The sequence below is a fragment of the Saccostrea echinata genome, unplaced genomic scaffold (assembly GCF_033153115.1).
Source record: "Saccostrea echinata isolate AGI-Se365-2 ecotype Australia unplaced genomic scaffold, CSIRO_AGI_Sech_v1 ptg000034l, whole genome shotgun sequence".
NCBI lineage: Eukaryota > Metazoa > Mollusca > Bivalvia > Ostreida > Ostreidae > Saccostrea > Saccostrea echinata.
The window spans coordinates 5,342,309-5,363,353 of NW_026889783.1; the positions used below are offsets into that span (position 1 = coordinate 5,342,309).

General features: G+C 34.8%; 1 protein-coding gene across 1 annotated transcript in view; it reads left to right on the plus strand.

Annotated features, from left to right (window-relative positions):
* Window positions 1–14,208, plus strand: part of LOC133199620 (guanine nucleotide exchange factor subunit RIC1-like) — a 35,645-nt gene extending 21,437 nt beyond the window's left edge. The window contains exons 13-32 of the mRNA XM_061335471.1: window positions 425–535; window positions 695–784; window positions 866–1,031; window positions 1,206–1,316; window positions 1,409–1,536; window positions 1,725–1,853; window positions 1,944–2,040; window positions 2,589–2,710; window positions 3,957–4,003; window positions 4,175–4,299; window positions 4,433–4,575; window positions 4,727–4,813; window positions 4,951–5,035; window positions 6,432–6,702; window positions 6,902–7,069; window positions 7,189–7,307; window positions 7,424–7,609; window positions 7,833–8,004; window positions 8,569–8,757; window positions 9,081–14,208. Coding sequence (XP_061191455.1) covers window positions 425–535; window positions 695–784; window positions 866–1,031; window positions 1,206–1,316; window positions 1,409–1,536; window positions 1,725–1,853; window positions 1,944–2,040; window positions 2,589–2,710; window positions 3,957–4,003; window positions 4,175–4,299; window positions 4,433–4,575; window positions 4,727–4,813; window positions 4,951–5,035; window positions 6,432–6,702; window positions 6,902–7,069; window positions 7,189–7,307; window positions 7,424–7,609; window positions 7,833–8,004; window positions 8,569–8,757; window positions 9,081–9,324 — 2,790 coding nt within the window. The 3' untranslated portion in view covers window positions 9,325–14,208. The remainder of the gene's footprint in view (window positions 1–424; window positions 536–694; window positions 785–865; window positions 1,032–1,205; window positions 1,317–1,408; window positions 1,537–1,724; window positions 1,854–1,943; window positions 2,041–2,588; window positions 2,711–3,956; window positions 4,004–4,174; window positions 4,300–4,432; window positions 4,576–4,726; window positions 4,814–4,950; window positions 5,036–6,431; window positions 6,703–6,901; window positions 7,070–7,188; window positions 7,308–7,423; window positions 7,610–7,832; window positions 8,005–8,568; window positions 8,758–9,080) is intronic.
* The last annotated feature ends 6,837 nt before the right edge of the window (window positions 14,209–21,045 follow it).

Below are 21,045 nucleotides of genomic sequence, written 5' to 3' on the forward strand. Positions count from 1 at the left end.
TGGTCCCAGCCCTATTAAAGATATGATATTTATTATATACCCACCAGCACTAAGTATAATATATAATGTAAATGAATATAGTTAGTGTATTAGTTTGATAATACAACATGTCTGCACTATTCTGGATTGTTACTGTACGTAATTTAGTGGTAATCATGTATTAGTACCCTTTGCACTGCTTTCATCTGTTAATTCTAGTACATGCTAATATATGATTTATAAATTAAGTACTTTTAGGGATTGATAGGTCTGGTCAATGTGTTATATAAACCTGACTGGATATTTTAGTTGACCATTCTGCTATGATATTGTAATACCTGTCTACAATATGCAGCAGTTGATAGGTCTGGTCAGTGTGTTATATATATACCTTAGATTTGTTAGTTGACTATTTTGCAATGATTTTGCAATCTCTTGTCTTCAGTATGCAGCAGTTGATAGGTCTGGTCAATGTGTTGCTGTTGCTGGGAAAACAGGACTGGCTCACTATACGTTCTCCACACGCAAGTGGAAACTGTTTGGCAACGAAACACAGGTAAACTAGTATTTTATCGACAGATAGTGAAGGATGTCAAATATTTAATGTTGCACAGTAATTTTTTTTTTTATATTTGTAAGGACTGTCTGTTTTTCTTTTATATTTTTGTCTTATCCATTTACTGAGTAAAATGAATGGAATATTTATTTTTGGTAGGAGAAAGATCTGGTTGTGTCAGGGGGAATGACCTGGTGGAAAGATTTCATCTGTGTGGCTTGTTACAACATCATAGGACAAAGAGATGAGGTACCATATGTTACGTTACCTCTTCAAACATTAGAAGTAAGATTCCAGTACAAACATTACATTTTATCCTCTATGTTTTAGATTCGCTGTTACCCCAAGAACACAAAACTTGACAACACCTTTGCCGTGATTACGAAGGTCCCCTCTCAGATTCTCCTTCTGAACACGTTCCGTGACATCCTCATCATCTTCTGTATCGATTCTCATGTAATGCTGTTCAACATGGAGAGGAAAAATTCTCAAAAAAGTAAAACTTCACAGAAATTGTAAAGATTTCAAAATTAAATGCTAGATAATATAACATTCATAGTAAATGTGGATAAGATTGTAATATTTAATTTTTTTTTTTAATTGAAATTTGCAGAATTTCCTAGACTTTTTGCTAAACTATTATTTCTAGAGATGTGATTTCTTTCTACAGACCCTCTGATGGAGTTAATCAAAGTTCAGGAGGTGGCCCTGGGTAACTACATCCCTCACCCTGTGTGTGTCACAGGACTTGCCCTCACTTCCCTTAGGACAGAAAAGTTTGGTAAGAGCTGTCTCTGATTTTAATCATTCTAGTGTTTAAATCACAAAAATATTTTGCTATTACTAAAATCAGTTTCATTTTTTTCATAACAGGTAGCAGGACAGTGCAACCCAACAGAGATTCAGAGTGCTTGTTGCTCAATGTTGCTGGAAAGTTGCTGATGTTCCAGAGAGATGAGACTGGGCCACAGATCCAGGGGAAACAAAACAAAATTAAACCTGTGAGTGAAGCATGCCATATTTTACTGACAAATGTTGTTGGTATCCGGAAAAGGAATGTTACATGTATGACTGAAGGGACTTTTAAAATTAGTATTGATTTTTTAGGTCTGTTAATATGTAAACTCCTCTCAAATAAATTTGCACAAAGTCAATAAATAGCCAACTTAAACAATTCATTTCATTCCAGCAACCATTTGGTTCCCCTGCTGTGGTTGCCACTAATGTGGAAAACATGTGGTCTACATCTCGGACGAGTCATGGTAAAACACAGCTGATGGAGGCCCTGTGGTTAGGCTGTGGGGCCCAGGGAATGAAGGTCTGGAATATAAATAGTAACTTTGAGGCTCTTTGTGCAAATGCTTTACGATTTCAAACTATTGGTCATTTAAAACTTCTCTTTTTCCAGGTGTGGTTACCTTTATATCCAAGACATGAGGGTAAAACTCACAACTTTATGTCCAAACGCATCATGCTGCCATTCCGGGTAGATATTTATCCTCTAGGTTAGTAGTCATCCACCACTAGATTTCAATATACAATATTGTATACCTAGTCATCCACCACTAGATTTCAATATACAGTATTGTATACCTAGTCATCCACCACTAGATTTCAGTATACAATATTGTATACCTAGTCATCCACCACTAGATTTCAGTATACAATATTATATACCTAGTCATCCACCACTAGATTTCAGTATACAATATTGTATACCTAGTCATCTACCTCAGATTTCAATATACAATATTGTATACCTAGTCATCTACCTCAGATTTCAATATACAATATTGTATACCTAGTCATCCACCACTAGATTTCAGTATACAATATTGTATACCTAGTCATCTACCTTCAGATTTCAATATACAATATTGTTTACTTTGTAAATAGTGATAAGTAGGAAAGAAAAACAACACAAAAGAGATTCTTATATTGAAGCTGAAAAAAATTCCATACATATACTTGTTTTGGATGGATAGATTTTCTTTGTGCACATCAGTTTTGCCATAAACCTATTGGTTTGACAGATGCTATTTTTGTATTTCAGCTGTGTTGTTTGAGGATGCAGTGATATTAGGGGCAGCCAGTGATGGCGTCATGTACAAATCTCCAAGTGAGGACACAAAAAGATCTGTCCAAAATCTTCCCTTCTGTATTATAGAAAGAACTGTAAGTGAAGAGATGAGTAACATATCGGGAATATTAGGGAGTGTAGAGATCAGTAACACATCGGGAATGTTAGGGAGTGTAGAGATCAGTTACATATTAGGAATATACTGGAGTGTAGAGATCAATATTTACATTTGCAAATGTTTTCTTTTATATAACACTATTAAAAGCAACGTGTATCTATATGCGTATAAACACGGGTTCCTCGCGTCATAAACGTTCGACGTAATTTCTCAGTGACGTCATAAAGGGTCGACGCGCAATCATTAGATCAAGCTTGCGCCGTTGAGTTTGAAAAAATAAAACATTTCACGCGTTAAAGATTATAATCAGGCTAATATATGATATGAATAAGTCACAAATGTAAATATAAGTAATAAGGCATCATTTTTAAACATCTATCGGGATATAAATACGGGTTGGTACGAGATCAAATTTACCATAAAGCCCTTCGGGCTTTATGGAATTTGATCTCGTGACCAACCCGTATTTATATCCCGATAGATGTTTAAAAATGATACCTTATTTCTTAAGTAACACATCGGGAATATTAGGGAGTGTAGAGATCGGTAACACATTGGGAATATTAGAGAGTGTAGAGATTAGTAACACATTGGGAATATTAGGGAGTGTAGAGATCAGTAACACATTGGGAATATTAGGGAGTGTAGAGATCAGTAACACATTGGGAATATTAGGGAGTGTAGAGATCAGTAACACATTGGGAATATTAGGGAGTGTAGAGATCAGTAACACATTGGGAATATTAGGGAGTGTAGAGATCAGTAACTCACGGGGAGTATTTCTGAGTGTAGAGATCAGTTGCAAATTGGAGATATTAGGGAGTGTGGAGATTAGTGGAATATTAGGGAGTGTAGAGATTAGTAATACATTGGGAATTTGAATTGAAACCCATGAAATGATTTTTTTTCTTCAAACTTCAAGTATATAAATTGAATGTGATAAAACATGTAGACCACTTATGATGTCTTTCTGAAATTAGGTTCATCACTTTTATCTTAACAATGAATTTGTGGTCATCTAACAATGAATTTATGAACTTCTGATGATCCTGTATTTATACAGGCTTAAATACACATTGCTTAAATAGTGTTATATAAGGAAAAACATTTGAATTAAAAGCTACATGTACAATGTCCACATTTATAGATGCCTGTAATTTATTTGGTAGGCTTTTACTGATTTGTTACAATTCATTTGCCTCATGTTTATGATTTCTTTACAGAGTCAAATATATCTCCACCATATTCTAAGGCAACTTTTAAGGCGGAAGTAAGTCAATTTCTATTCGAAAAGATTATAAATGTCTTAATACTCTGTATGTACTTAAGGTAGTTATGTGCATTGAATGTTCAAATTTTTACAATGATAAGAAATGAGAAATAATCTCTAAGATTTTACGATGGTTATGAGTGTGGAAACGGTATCGATGGTTCCTTTCAGTTTGGGAGTAAATGCCCTGGATTTAGCCCGATGTTGTACAGAGTTATCCTACTTTCCCCATGTTCTGGAGTTGTTACTCCACGAAGTTCTAGAAGCTGAGGCTACTTCCAAGGAACCCATTCCTGGTAAATCTTTGTTTGTTTATATTGGTATTTAGTACACCAAAAATAAATTTTAAACATTATAATTACCACATTTTAACTTTGATCTTAAACTTAACTTTTGAAATGTTTGAGATGTGGTTATTGTTTATTTAAGATCCTTTGTTACCACGGGTTGTGGCCTTCATACAGGAGTTCCCAGAATTCTTACAAACCATTGTACACTGTGCAAGAAAAACAGAGGTGGCATTGTGGCCTCACTTATTTTCTGTGGTTGGAAATCCCAAAGATTTGTTTGAGGTAAAATCTGAAAAAAAAGTTCAAGTATTATCATCTTGGCAAAGGATTTTAATAGGCTCGATTATGAGATAAATAATAATCATAAAAATGTTAAAAGTATCATTGTGATTTAATGTAATAAATGTAGGTGATGATAAGGGTCTTATTTTAGCAATGTATGGTGAGTGAAGAGTTAGAAACGGCAGCGTCATATCTCATCATTCTACAGAATCTGGAGCGACCCATCATCAGTCGACAGGTACAGCATCTGTTTTAACACTGTTGTTTTGATTGCCATGTATTTCTTTTTCTTTATGTGTTTTGAAGCAAGCTAATTATTTAGTATTTCATGTATATAAAGTCTTTATGAAATAAGAATTGGTTTGTTTTGTGCAGCATGCTACCCTGCTACTAGACCAGTCTCTGGAGAGAGGGAAATGGGACTTAGCCAGGGACTTAGTCAGATTCTTAAAAGCAATAGGTATGTTAGACTCAAAATTCCAGAGGACTACTTAAAGCAATAAGTATGTGAGACTCAAAATTCCAGAGGACTACTTAAAGCAATAGGTATGGTAGACTCAAAATTCCAGAGGACTACTTATTCCAGAGGAGTACCAGTAATTGATTACAGTCTTTAAGTTGTCCAGGGGGATTGATAAAAATTTGTGACAGTATAATAAAGGGACTTAGTCGGATTCTTAAAAGCAATAGGTATGTTAGACTCAAAATTCCAGAGGACTAGGAGTAATTGATTACAGTCTTTAAGTTGTCCAGGGGATTGATAAAAATGTGTGACAGTATAACAAAGGGCAAATGTTATTTATTCAACATGCAAAAATTTTAGAGAATGATAAATAAAAAAATGAGTTTAATATTTAGATGAATAAGATTTTATACTTGTATATTAAGAATAAGTTGAAGTTACTTAGATACATCTTAAGTACATGTATGTGCCATGTGTCCAAAGGGCAAGCACATAAATTAGAATATTTTGTGCATTGCGAGCATTAGGGTGAAGCATCATGTAAAGAATTAAAAGCTTCATGAAAACTCAAGGAATTCTTCTCAGAGAAAAAAAAAACTTCAGCAGAGAGGGGGACATCCCCGTAGATGACTAGATTGCCAGGCCTTTGTCCTCAACTTTTTATTTTCAGACAAGTGAACTTACAGGACTAAATTTTGATTTTCATGTTGTTTTATAGATACATATAAGTGTCTGTTTAAACTTAAGGACAGATGATACAAACAAAAAAATGGATGTTTGGATTGGTATATATTTTCTGGCCTATTTCTGTTGTAAATAATGCAAATAATAAATTTGTAAAATATTAAGAAATTGTAAACCTTCTATGATGTTTAAAATTGTACCTTTCAGCAACCAACCTTCATAATCTATGTAAATTTTTGTCACTTCAAATCTCATTTTTGTCAAACTTTGAATGAAAAATTAAAAACTATACGTTTAAACTTTTTCATTTTACTTACATAAACATGATTCAAGTTGTTATTTTCAAATTCATTGACAAAAGTTTGTATCATCTGTCCTTAATATAGAACCTTATAAATTGATTTTATTGTCAGTATTACCTCATGAGCTTATTGATATAGCATGAAGAAGCATTTATGAATATTGTCTACCAATCTAAATTAATTACTTTGTGTTTATTCTAGATCCTCATCTATCTTTCATGTATCTCTCATGAATTCATAATGAAAGACAATCTTCATATCAGGCTCAGTTCCATAAAATTGAGATGAGCTCACTTTTGATCTCATTATTACTTTTCCACAATAAATTCATTTTGTAAAAGTGAGATTGAGAACAGAAGTGAGCTCATCCCAGATCCTGGTCCTCACACCCCTTGTCTTTGTTTTAGATCCTTCAGAGTGTACCACTCCCCCTATTCTGGCCTCGTCTAAGACATCCTCCTCTAAGGCCTACCACTCCGGTGTCCCTAGTCCTCCCATAATGCCATCAGAGGCCGACGGATTCAGCTTCAACACTGTCAGCAATGTCAGTAATGTTAGTAACGTCAACCGAATACGTAGCTCCAGTATGACAGGGGCAGACTACTCGGAAAATGTGCCAAAGGGGAGCAAACCCAAACTCAAGCATACATTCTCTGACAACATATTCAGCAACAAGAAGTAAGTTATGGTGTCTGTTCATAATTAGCCTTTTTGTAGCATTCATTCTGATTGTCAGTATGATTTTCTTATTTTCAAAAGAAATGTTTTAAATTACAGCTTCAAATCACAAGTCATGGAAAAAGAATATAAATACATGTATAATGGTTATTTAAGATTGACAAATCACATTTTTTCAAGATAGTGGTCTTGTTTACAGACTGCCATCAAAGCCAAAAGAGGAGGGGGCTCCTGATCAAATGTATATAGACATGATTCTCTGTCGACATTGTCGAAAACTTCTAGAGACAAATCGGCTGAGGGACATGGGATATTTTAGTGCCAACACCGAGGATTTTCATCTGGTCTCATTTTTAAAAAGAGAGCGGTTTGTATCATCTCTTTATCATGCAGATTCATCAAGTAAGAATATCCACTAGAATAAACCAATTGCCAGTTGACAGAATATGCCTCTGTTTTGAGCAATGGTTCCTCTTTTTTTTTTAGATTAAAAAGTGCAAAAGTTGAGGACTTTGTCAGAGCAGTAAAGGATATTCATCAACAGTTTGAGTGGCCCTTACCGATTCTGTCATACCATGTGTTCCAGCAGCTCAAAAATAAGACTTGTGAGTAACATTTTATGGGGATTTTTCATGATTGTTAACCTGGTGTTGTTATAATTCTGATATCATGGCTTATTTATGTGTTTCATTTTATTTTTCTGTTGATTCATTCTTGATAGTCTCCACCTCGAGCCTGGCTTCTCTGTCTCTGTTAGACGAGGAGAACCTGCCAACAGTCAACGTAGGGGCACACAACAGTGATACCGAGTACCATAAATACCTGGGTACCCTGCAATCCCCCTCCCCACTCAACCTCTCCCAGGCTGTGTCTGATGATGTGGTGTTAAAACCACAGGCTGTCAAAAGTAAGCAAGTCTAGTCCATAGTTAGAAAACTGTAGCAGGCTGTTAAACACTTAATAGTAATGCTATGTGTACATGAAATGGGCTATTACAAATCTTTACCACAAAGAGTTAAATCAAGATTATTTATACATGTATAGTATTGTAAGTTGACATAGATAAAAAAAACCCCTAGGATTATAGGTGATAGTGAGGTTATGTAGACTATATGTACCTGTTGTTACAGCTGAGGAGAGCAGCTTGGCCACTACCCTGGATATCTCGGATTCCAGCTCCCTGCTGGGAGAGCTGGATTACATGACCGAGTCCTCATCCCAGGACACCCTGTCCCCCGAGCTGGAGATTCTGTCACAGGAGATGGCCAATAAAGGACCACGACAGTCAGAGATGGAGCTCAGGTACCACGCTTTAGGGTTGTATACTTACTGGGGCATTGGAATGAAAAGAGAAAGGCTATTTTACATGATTTGTTTTCTTTAGCTTAAATACTGCAGTAAAACAACATGTTTATGGTGAATTCATGCCTACAGTGAAGGGATTTCATTCCCTATAGTTTTTAAGCATGTCATGAAATTAACAGATAATATGAATTATAATACTGTATACAGGGAAATTTTCGCCCCTTTCGCCTTGCTGCTCGTGGGCGAATTCAAAATGGAGCGAATTAAAGAAAGCATAATCTCTTAAGCAAAACTTCGTCTGGGCAAACTTAAAATGGGGCATAATTGTTTGCAAGTGTTAGAAGGCGAAAATAACATAGGCGAAAATAACCCTGTATACGGTACATAATAAATCCAAATCTGTGGTACCTGGCACTTTCCTCTAAGTGTTTTATTGTAGTTTGTATACATACATAAGTTGTGGGAGTGGGGCACTTAACAAAATCTAAGAGTTACACTGTTACTGGAGTCATTTTGAAATTTCTTGATCCAGTGCATTTTAAATTGAAGTATCCTTTGTAGATATTTGTTACAAATCACACTGGAAGCTGGCTGTCTAGAGTGGGCGATGATTATCTCCCTTGTTTTACGTGACGTAGAAGCTGTGGTTAGGACAGTAAACACAGCCAGCATGACAGACACACCCCTGGAGATGGTGGCTAGGATGAGGGAGGGTCTCTCCTATCTAGAACTCTGGGCAGACACAGAGTGGTAAGTTCAAAGTTGTTTGATGCCTCCTTACAGGGTCATATCTTAAGGAGATTGCAGCATCTTTTGACTTGAAAGAATTTAGTGGAGTTCCCTGAAATCACGTTTGGATAGTAAAGTTTGTATGATTGTCTTTGTTTAACTTTGTTACCATTTTGTATGTCATTGTTTTACTTTGTTACCATTTTGTATGTCATTGTTTAACTTTGTTACCATTTTGTATGTCATTGTTTTACTTTGTTACCATATGATGTTAAAATTACAATATTAAAGGAAATACATAAGTAAGTGAAAATGAAGTCAAACAATGTTTTTGTGAATTTCAGTCTGGGATATAAACCATTCCTTCACTTTATAAGGAAGCAGACACAAATGTTAGGTAAGCTGGCAGAACAAACTCCCCCAACATTACAGCTGAGTACTTCTGTCCTTGAGGACCAGAGCAGTGATGGTGAGCAGTTGTCTCCAGTACAACAGACAATACACAGCAAGGACCTAGACAGTTCCCCCGACGGCAGCCCCACACAGGGTGGGGATCCAGCTAAAGGCAGTGAATGTGTGATCTCATGAAACTGACACAGGGAATATAGAAAGGCCAGTAAAACGTGGGGGAGAGAACCAGATAAAACATTTCATGTGATTCACTAGTCACACTTAACTTTTCCAGTGTACACTTACTGCCATTCTTGTTGGATGGAAAAGACTGACATTTCTTTTTATTGTGAAGATAATCAAAATCAGTATGAACAAAATTAGCTGGTTTGTGATAAAAAGAACAGAGATATTGCGGTTGACAGAGGGTGATTAATTTCATTGTTCAACTGAAGGAGCATGCTGTCCAATCACTGAATGGATCTGATCAGCTGTCCAATCACATGTTAGATCAGATCAGCAGGAAGAAATGCTATCCAATCACATGTTAGATCAGATCAGCTGGATGGACATACTATCCAATCACATGTTAGATCAGATCAGCTGGATGGAAATGCTATCCAATCACATGTTAGATCAGATCAGCTGAATGGACATACTATCTTATCACATGTGAACTGATCATTAGGATAGACATGGATAAATATGGTTTATATATAAGCAGCAGAGCTGTGTCAAAGACTGTCATGTTAACTTTTGTCATGACAGATTTTAAGTGTATCATACTTTCATATAATTTATACTGTTATACCAGTAAGTTTTTATCACACATCGACAAAATCCAATGTAATGTTCATCTCAGAAACTATCTTAAAAGGTTTGATAATCACTAACACATTTGTTGTATTTAACAGGTTTCTTGATGTTGATATGTAATAATTATTTTTATTTTAATTATTTTATATCAGGGAAAGTTTGATAAAAGTATTTAAGCACAGTTTCTCTGTAAAAATAAGTGCTTTTTTTTTAAGTGCTTCTTTGTGTCATTTGAAGAAAGTGTGCCATACAGATTTCATAAATCAGGCTTCTTTTTGTATCAAAAATAAGAGTATGAAAATGAAAGGTTGGGAACCAGTGGGCTTTCAGTGGAAGGAAACCAGTTTATTTTGTTATGCTTGCAGCAATCATTTTCATGTCTTTGCCAAATGTAGGATTTCAGTATTACGTAGCAGTGTCTCATTGTTCTATCATATCCGTCACAGAGAACAAATGAATTTAAATGTATGCAATAAACATGGTTGCCGAATTTTGCTGTCTACATCTTGAAAATGTTGCCATGAAGTCATGAAATTTATCAGCTTCAATTAAAAGATTAAGGACATAGGCAACATATTTTTGAACTTGATTTACTTATTCCCTGTATAATTTAAGAGTTTCTGTAATTGAAGGACATTTGTGTGACTTTTATAATGTCTAATGATGCTGTACATCTCTTCTAAATCAAATTTTTAGGAAATACCAGCTAAAACTATACATTAATGTTTTTTGGATAAAACAAAGATAATATACATGTAATATCTGTTCAAAACAGGCCTCTAAGTGACCTCTAAAATTTAGGCTGGCACCTTATTAAAAAAAATTTAGTCGCCAAATGCAAATTTTTAGTCGCCAGGCAATATTTTTTAGGCGTCTACTTTATAAGTTAATAGTCATCAATATAGGGACCCATGAGGTGACGTGAAATTTTGTTCACACATTCGCTTACTAAAAAAACAAAAAGGTGACTAAGAAAACACAACATGTCCATTGCAAAAAATAATTTCCTCATCTTTAAAATTTCTTTTCGCTTCTTCAGAAAAACAAAAATTGTTTAAAATGTTAAAAGTTCTGGAATTCAACAATCGCCAAGTCAATATAAGATGGTTGCCAATTTGGCGACTTGTGGAAAAAATTTAGGCGCCAATCAAAACTTTTAAGCACCATGGCAACTAAATTAGTCGCCAGTTAGAGCCCTGCAAAACCCCCGGTAATGCATACTGATTTTTTTTTTGTATATGAATATTTAAGGGAACTATGATTTTAAATCAAGAATATCTTTAGAAATTATCAGTGGGAAAGGTATGTTGGGTAGGTACGTGAACATGTATGTTGCATATGACCTTAAAATTGTATCAATATCCACGATTGTCCTAGTGTTCATTTGTAAAAATGACAAGTTGAGAAACATAAGTCATTTTTAGCGGGCATTTTTGCTTTCTATGCTTAAGCAATTATTTTTATTAAGCCCCCTTGATCGGAGATTTGGGGGTATATAGTTTCTGGCCTACAATCTGTTTGTCTGTCTGCAAAAACTTCAACCTTGCCCATAACTTTTGAACTGTTTTTGCTATAGCCTTTGTATTTTACATGTGTATTCCTTGTGACAAGACCTTTGTTTGAGTACAAAATATTTGACCTATTGACTTTGCCTTGGAGTTTGACCTACTTTTGCAAAAACTTTACATTACTTAAACCTTGGCCATGACTTTTGCATGGCTGCTGCTAGGGCTTCCATATTTCACATGTATACTCCTTATGACAATACCTTTCTTTAGGTACCAACATTTTTGACCTCATGCTGTTGAACTTTAAGTTTTGAATGGTTTGTGCTATGGCTTACATATTTCACACATATATTCTTTGTGACAAGATATTTCTTTGGGTTCTAACATTTTTGACCTCATGATCTTGACGTTAGAGTTTGACCTACTTTTGACAAACTTTAACCTTGATCATAACTCCTGAAAAGAAGAAGTTAAGGCTTTTATATTTTACATGTGCACTCCTTGTGACAAGACCTTTCTTTGGATACCAACATTTTTTGACCTTTTGACCTTGGAGTTTAACCTATATTTGAAAAACATTAATCTTAGCCATATCTTCTGAATCATTGGTGCTAGTGTATTTATGTTTCACAGTGTATTCTTTGTAACAAGACCTTTCTTTGGGTACCAACATTTTGACCTCATACCTTGACCTCAGAATTAAACTTACATTTGAAAAAGTTTAACCTTGGACATAGCTGCCTAAGCCTGCCTATGGGGGGCATCAGTGTTTCACAAACATATCTTGTTCTACTTTGAATTACACTCAAATAGAAAAAGACTTTTATACTAATGCAGATTTTGATCTAAAGTTCATTGTCATTCCTTCTTAATTTCATTGTCATTTCTCAGAATAAATGTGTCAGGGTCCCATATGCATTATTTCTAAATTTAAATTGACAATTTTCTTCAATATTAATGAGCCTGAAAAAAAAGTTAATATACTGATCAAACTAAAAGTGGATTTTAAGTGAAGCATAATATCTGTGTGCCTCTTCATCCTTACAAGCAATGTAAGTCAGCCCTCCTAGTGAGTCAGATCGAATCCTAACTATATAATCAGTCTAGCTTGTTGTAGGACCTTCCTATTGAATACAAGTACTGTATTCATACTTAGAAGAGACTTCTTAAAGTCTGTTATGTCTATATTGAAGAAAACTTTTTTTTTCAAAAATTTTAAACAAACTTTTTTCATAAAATGTTATGCAGAATATGACTGTAATTTTAAGAAATAGTGATAAGTTTGTTTTTAGATGTTGACAGCTACAAAACAAGCTAACTGTCATTATTATTTCATTATTCTGTAGGTTGTGTAACAATGCATTATACCGCTGAGATTATGCTTGTTTAATGATCTGTAACTCCCCTGTCAATGTGTTTGTATGTGTCCCTAATACTGATACAGAACAAAGGCTTTGTCCATCATGTTCCATAATTATTCATCACAGTTCAGTTTTGTTTTCTTGTCTTTCCCAGTGAGGTGGTCAACATAATCAAGAAAAGTCAAATGTCAAAATATGTAGAATGTCACCTATGTGAAGCTTACAAGAAGCACTGGTGGACATTCTAGGAATTAAATCTAAAGTATTGACACCCTCATTTTGTAAATCTTTACACATTTAGTTTTGCTGCAGAAAGTTGTTATTATCTTAGCATGTTTATGCACATTATAATTTCACTATATGTAGCAATATAGTTATTTACTCTCACTAAAAATGATTCACACGATTTCAGTGACAAATCTGTTTTGTGTATGTTGATTTATAGTTTTTTACAGGTTTGGGCATTATTTAGAGGTATAATGTATTATTTTTATTTACTATGCAGGGTATTTTCACAAATGAATAAATCATTAACTTCTCACCATTTCACCAAAGTGTATGAAGAGAAGGATCTATCAAGTATTTTTCTTTTCCATGACAGCAAAGAAATTTTAAGAAGGCCTGACTTTGCTCAAGAGCATATCAAAACTATTTCTAAATAAGCAAATTACTGTACTAGATATAGGTACTAATTTATTCAAAGGTAGTTCCTTTAGCAAATTACTCTACAAGTTATAGGTACTGACTTCATTCAAGGTAGTTCCTTTAATGTTTTTTTTGTTGTTAAAATAGGGTGTAAAGACAATCCATTTGATTTATGAAATATCAGATTTAGAGTGAGATTTAAGAATATATAATTAGTTGATATATAATCCACCACTATAGCCTCCCATTGGGTAATGAAGATGCTCTCATAGATCACTTAATAGGTATTTTTTATTTCACATAAACACATTTTTGTAGGATGTATTGCCAAAAACATTAGGTGCTGTTGTTTTACTTGCTTGTCAGTTGTTGATTAGTACATTATACAGAGCATTTTAAATATTTTACAGAGTGGATGACATTTGCTTTTCATTATTTTCAAACTTTGATAAATCTTGTTTGAAAATACTTTGTATTGAATTAATTTTATTATTAAAATTAAATTATCATGATACTTTGAAAATTGTACCAATATAAAATAATTCTGTGTAAGATGGGGTTACTAGAATCAACGTTATGGCTCTGACAGAGACAAAGCTAGTCATGCCATTCATTGTTTTCTTTTTTTTGCCTTGACAATTGTGATAAAACGTGCATCGTACATCATTTTTATTATAAGCATACTGGAATCAGTCATTTAAAGTTATCATTGTACAAAGTGACTATCACTAAATAATAAAATGTATCAATGTTTTAGTTGTTTTTTGGTAAATTAGTCTATGCTTGTAAAATTTTAAAATTGGAGTATATGATCAGGTGCGCAGATAAATACAGTCAAACCTCATTATCTCGAACTCAAAGGGACCAAAATTAAACTTCGAGATATTGGAGGATTCAAGATAATGGGGGTAAAAAACATTAAGAAAACATGCTTTACATTTCCAAACTACTTCAACATATCCCCAGGTATTTCGAGAAATCATTGTTTGAGATAACGAAGTTCAACTGTAGGTACCTTAACATACAGTTCCCTTAGAAGTTTTTAAGTTATGAAGAAGAGGATGTCCAGGTTGTGTTGTTTTTATATCCCATTTTGAAGCGGGGGTTATGAGTAAACAAGTTATCCACATTCATTTTGAAAGGGGTTGGGTAAGATGTATATAGGTTACCTGCATCAATTCATACTAACATCAAACCCACTGCTTGGGATTGGATGCCTATCCCTACTGTTGTTCTGAAGAGTTCAGTTGTGATTAATTTTTGGAGTGGGTGGGTCATGGGGAGTATCTAATTAGAAAGAGTAGATTTTCAGCTTGGTCTACTTGCATGCCATTAGTTATATTAACATCAAACCAAACTGTAGGAGGAGTTGCATTTGAAAGTATTTCACGGAAATTTCTATTTTTAGGTCACCTGAGTCACTCAGGTGACCTATTGCTATCTGTTCTCGTCCGTCGGCGTGCGTCGTGTGTTAACATTTGAACATTTTTAGCTTCTTCTCTGAAACCGCTTAACCAATTTCAACCAAATTTGGCATATAGCATCTATGGGTGAAGGGGAACAAAAATTATGAATTTCATGGTCCCTGCCCCCCTGGGGCCTGAGGGGTGGGGCTAAACCACCAAAAATAATGCAATCTTTAAAAATCTTCTTCTTTACTCCAGGACATCAAGCAGTCAAACTGTTGGCATCATTGTAACAAGCATTGAGCCCTCTACCAAAATTGTGAAATTCATGGCCCCAGGGTCAGGGGTTCTGGCCCCAGGGTGGGGCTATATAGATCATATAGTGAAAGTGCATTATTTCTTTGAAAATCTTCTTCTCTGCTCCTGGGTATTAAATAAAGTAACTTAGTACATAGTTATGAAGAGCAAGAGTGCCTCTTCCAAAATTGTGAAATTCATGACCCCAGGGTCAGGGGTTCTGGTGTTAGGGCGGGGCTCTATTGATTATATAGTGAAAATGCATTAATTCTTTGAAAATCTTGTTCTGTGCTCCTGGGTATTAAGTAAAGTAACTAAGTACATAGTTATGATGAGCAAGAAGTCCTCTTCAGAAATTGTGAAATTCATGGCCCCTGAGTCAGGGGTTCTGGCCCCAGGGTGGGGCTATATAGATCATACAGTGAAAGTGCATTATTTCTTTGAAAATCTTCTTCTCTGCTCCTGGGTATTAAATAAAGTAACTAAGTACATAGTTATGAGGAGCAAGAGTGCCTCTTCCAAAATTGTGAAATTCATGGCCCCAGGGTCAGGGGTTCTGGTGTTAGGGCGGGGCTCTATTGATTATATAGTGAAAATGCATTAATTCTTTGAAAATCTTCTTCTGTGCTCCTGGGTATTAAATAAAGTAACTAAGTACATAGTTATGATGAGCAAGAAGTCCTCTTCAGAAATTGTGAAATTCATGGCCCCAGGGTCAGGGGTTCTGGCCCCAGGGTGGGGCTATATAGATCATATAGTGAAAGTGCATTATTTCTTTGAAAATCTTCTTCTCTGCTCCTGGGTATTAAATAAAGTAACTAAGTACATAGTTATGAAGAGCAAGAGTGCCTCTTCCAAAATTATGAAATTCATGGCCCCAGGGTCAGGGGTTCTGGCCCCAGGGTGGGGCTATATAGATCATATAGTGAAAGTGCATTAATTCTTTGAAAATCTTCTTCTGTGCTCCTGGGTATTAAATAAAGTAACTAAGTACATAGTTATGATGAGCAAGAAGTCCTCTTCAGAAATTGTGAAATTTATGGCCCCTGGGTCAGGGGTTCTGGCCCCAGGGTGGGGCTATATAGATCATATAGTGAAAGTGCATTATTTCTTTGAAAATCTTCTTCTCTGCTCCTGGGTATTAAATAAAGTAACTAAGTACATAGTAACTATGTAGAGCAAGAGTGCCTCTTCCAAAATTGTGAAATTCATGGCCCCAGGGTCAGGGGTTCTGGTGTTAGGGCGGGGCTCTATAGATTATATAGTGAAAAACCATAAATTCTTTGAAAATCTTCTTCTGTGCTCCTGGGTATTAAATAAAGTAACTAAGTACATAGTTATGATGAGCAAAAGTGCCTTTTCAAAAATTTTGAATTTCATGGCCCGAGGGTCAGGGGTTCTGGTGTTAGGGCAGGGCTCTGTTGATTATATAGTGAAAATGCATTGATTCTTTGAAAATCTCCTTCTCTGCTACTGGAGATTATTTAAACAAACTAAGTGCATGGTTCTGATGCATAAGGATGCCTCTTCAAAAATTGTGAATTTCATGGCCCCAGGATCAAGGGTTCTGGTGTTAGGACGAGGCTTTATTGATTATATAGTGAAAATGCATTGATTCTTTGAAAATCTTCTTCTCTGCTACTGGAGATTATTTAAACAAACTAAGTGCATGATTATGATAGGCAAGGATGCCTCTTCCAAATTTTTTAAATATGTGGCTTCAGTTTTTGGGGTTCTTGAGGAAGGGGGGGGGGGCTCTATTGATTATATAGTGAAAAAGCATTAATTCTATTAATTAATCATTAATTAATCCTGTCTGCTCCTTAGCGTTGAGCTGATAAATAAATTGCTTAGCTATGATGAAAATGGGAGCTTCGAACAGAATTTTTAAATCTTGTGGTCCTAGGGTCAGGGGTTCTGGCATAACGAGAGGGGGGGGGGGGGGGCTTTTGATAATATAGTGGAAAAGTGTTAATTCTTCGCAGTCCATAGTTATGATGATGAGGGTAACTCTTCCAAATTTGTAAATTTCTTGACCCTTGGTCTTGGGTTCTGGTGTTAGGGTAAGGCTTTGTTGAATATGTAGTGAAAATGCATTGTACCTGTGAAATTCTTCTCTGCTTCTGGGCATATTGGAAGAAAACTGAGTAAAATTTTAAATGATATAAGTAAGCGTATTTCTACCAGATTTTTGAACATCTGGAACCATTTGTCTAAGCATTCTAGTCCTGGGCAGGGCTCTATTAATTTGTATTCTACTGAGAGAAGTTATTCCCCTTTTCCGTTCACTTTTGATAATTAATCACTGTAAATAATGTATTTGAAAGGTAAATAGAATAAGATAATTATGCAAGAATGTTTATCATATAATTCAGAAAGTATTTTCTTAGATTTAATAATCAGGTAGACCTGTAAGTAATAGATAAATAAAAATGAGACAAAAATAACTTATCTTATTAAAAGTTCTTCAAAGACCATAAGAGAGGTCAATGCTAGAGGTCTTAATATGGGTTTAAAAATAGTACAGAAGCAATAATAGTTTGTTAATAGTCTGCATGGTGATTGTGTTAAGTGGGGGCAGATTAGAACTCAAGTTATGAGTTGATACTGAATACTAGACTAATTATTTTTTTGATCCTGATCTTCCTACTTCTCTTGCTTTAGGGCAAAAAAGCTTCATCTCTCAGTGTATCTAAATTGTTGTATTATACTCAGGTGACCGTTAAGGCCCTTGGACCTCTTGTTATTAACCATGGCAACACTTCAACAAAATCAAAAACTGATAAACAGAATTATGTATATCAGTGTAATCTAGTTGTGTGCCAAAGAATATTGAAATCGGACTAAAACTGTAGGAGGAGAAGTGTTTTAAATGTATTTCACAGAAATATATATTTTTAGTAACCATGGCAACGCCGTTCATCGAAGTTAAAACCGATATCTTGGTGTAGTCTACTTGTGTGCTAAGTAACATGAGTTACATTGCAATCAGACCAAAACTGTAGGAGGAGTAGCATTTTGAAAAAAAATGTTTACAGACAGACAAATGGACAAACAGCGAGACGGACGGACGATGGACACCTTGCATAAGCTCTTCTGGGGCCCGTTTTACAAAAGAACTTACGATTAAGACCAAAAACTTAAGTTGACTATAAAATTTTGCAAATTAAATGATTCTGTTTAAATTGCTAGCGTACAAATATCTTACTACATTCCTTTTAAAAAGATTAAAACCATTTTCAATATAGAAATTAAAAAGTTATAAGCAGAATTAAATTTTGGTCTTGGTCGTAAGTTCTTTCGTAAAACAGGCCCATGTTCTCTGACCAGTAGAGCTTAAAACAAAATGCAACAATCGTTCTGTCTAAAACATGTTTTAAGACAAGTCAAAGTGAAAGTACAGCTCGTGTTTAGAGTGATCTCCCCTTAGTTCTCTATCGTGCCGCTGAAAACAGACGGTGTCTGTAGTTTATGTACATATTACTTCCTGAAATCTGTTTCCACCTACTTCCCTTGATGTGTGTGATGTTGTGATAGTAAAAAATGAAATTCAAAGAGTTAAATATAGGATTGACCGACAGATAATTGGTAAGTAATATTTAAAGAAACATTTTCATGTGCCATAGTGTATAGTATGTTGATTTTGGTGGGGCAGTTTTATCTGGAGGCAAACCACTTCCTTGTTGCTCTATGGGACTTACCCAGGTATCACACTGAAATATGGCCGGTAAAACCAATACACGAATCTTGTTAGATGATTTTACTCTTATGTTTATTGTTGTTGGGATGTTATTGTGTGCAGCTTTCATTTAGTGGACTCATAACTTACATTTACATGGGAAATTGGCTTTGCGTAAATAACGGTCAACCTTGCGTGTTGATTGTATCGTTTTCCCAGTATTGGGATTCAATGTCAATTTGGACCGATATGATAATGTTGTTCATATCATAACTGGATATTCTAGACAACTGGTTTATTTTTACAGTTGAAATCATAAATGTGTAATTCAAACTGTCACTCCAAATTGAACAAAAGGTACATCAAATGGAATTAATTTCACTAGCATCATATTAGCCCTTTCACGATAAGTGCGGTACTACTCTTTTGCAGAACAAATTAATAACATTTGGCGAAGTTTTTGTTGACAGATAATTAAATGACGTATATAAAACAATCGCTTTTACGTCATATTTCACCAAAATATATCATTTTGCCCTGCAAAAGAGCAGTACCACAGTTATCGTGAAACAGTCTATTGCCAACCCCCCCTAACTCCGTCATTACTCTAACTCCATCACTTTCGGGAAATGCCGTGCTGTTTGAAAACGAATGTGATTGTGACATCATTATTTACATGCTGAAAGTCTACAATCAAATGCAATGATACTATAACCATGATAACAGTCAACTTCAAGAATGTGTGAAAAACAAATATTAATTACACTTAATTTATTGTATCTACCATATTTAATGTGAAATCAGTAAGCACTTTTTTTTCATGCGCTGTTCTATTGATATCCCCAATATGTGCATAAACATGCTCATTTTCACATGTCAGCTATTTTTGTGAAGGTCTATTTCAAAGGGTTAATTGACATATCATGTTGAATATGGCTAAAAATATTTTATTTTTTATCTACAATTGCCTTCATGCACTACACATTGAGATAACGTTAGTGAGATATTATTACATATAAAATACATTTTATTAACATTATTTGTTTCTAATGTTGATGCCTTTCTTGTAATACAATTTAATACTATATTAAATCTTAAAAACAATTCTTTATGATTACAAATTTAAGAAAAAGGTACAAAAACTTAAGTGGGGGGAAAATTGTCTTTAATACTTCGGCTTACTGTAGAAGGCCCTGGTGACGGAGTTAGGGTTCATTGGACTTAATGTACAAGGATGTGATACATGTTCTATTTAGTGGTGTTGTATAAGCCCAATAAGCACTTTTTTGTTAATATCACTGAAAACAATGTTTAAGTTCATTACTAAGTGAAGCAAACAAGAAACAAATCAAAAATAATTCAGAGAGTAACGCAGGGTATTTTCCGCTTATGGTGATGGAGTTTGGGTACTCGGGAATATATATTTTTTTCGTTGTTGAAAGTATACTTCTTTTTATGCATTTTCATTATAATGATATCCCTGTTCTTGAACTTTTTATAACCATTATTATCCATGCTTGTATTATTTACATCATTATCATGATTATTCAAAACATATACATCTTGTGAGCAAACACTTGTGATTTAAAAATGGATATATGCAAGTTGGCATTGAAAAGAATACTGTCCCAAGTCACAGCGTTCAGGGTAGATTGAGGCCTCAATGGGGAATCAGAGATTGAGATAGAAATAAGTAGGTAAAAAAATCTTTAAAAAATCTCATCTGAGTATAAATTGTGGCCACACAAGGAACAAATTATAAATCTTCACCTAGAATCAAGAGAGGCACAGTCATGGACTCAAGTGTGGTTAAGTCAAGGGGCACAGTCATTGAGTATAGTTTGGTTAAGTCAAGGGGCACAGTCATGGACTCAAGTTTGATTAAGTTAAGGCCCATGGACCTCTTTTACTTGATTTTGCATTGAGATGATTTGTAAGGTAAATCAGGTTATGCACATTGTATTTAGAAATTCAATATTGAACACAAGTATTTCCTATTTCTACATATAAATTCACCAGTCTGAGAATACATTCAGAGACACTTACAATTCCAGATTTCATGGTAGATGATCATTTGTCATCTTTTTGATAACACAATCTTCACGTCATTCAGTACCCATTGTGTTTATATAAAATAGAAATTTTGGGTCATGTTTAAAATGACTTGAGACTTATCTCTGCCTGAGTGAAGTGTTCGGTACCAAGTA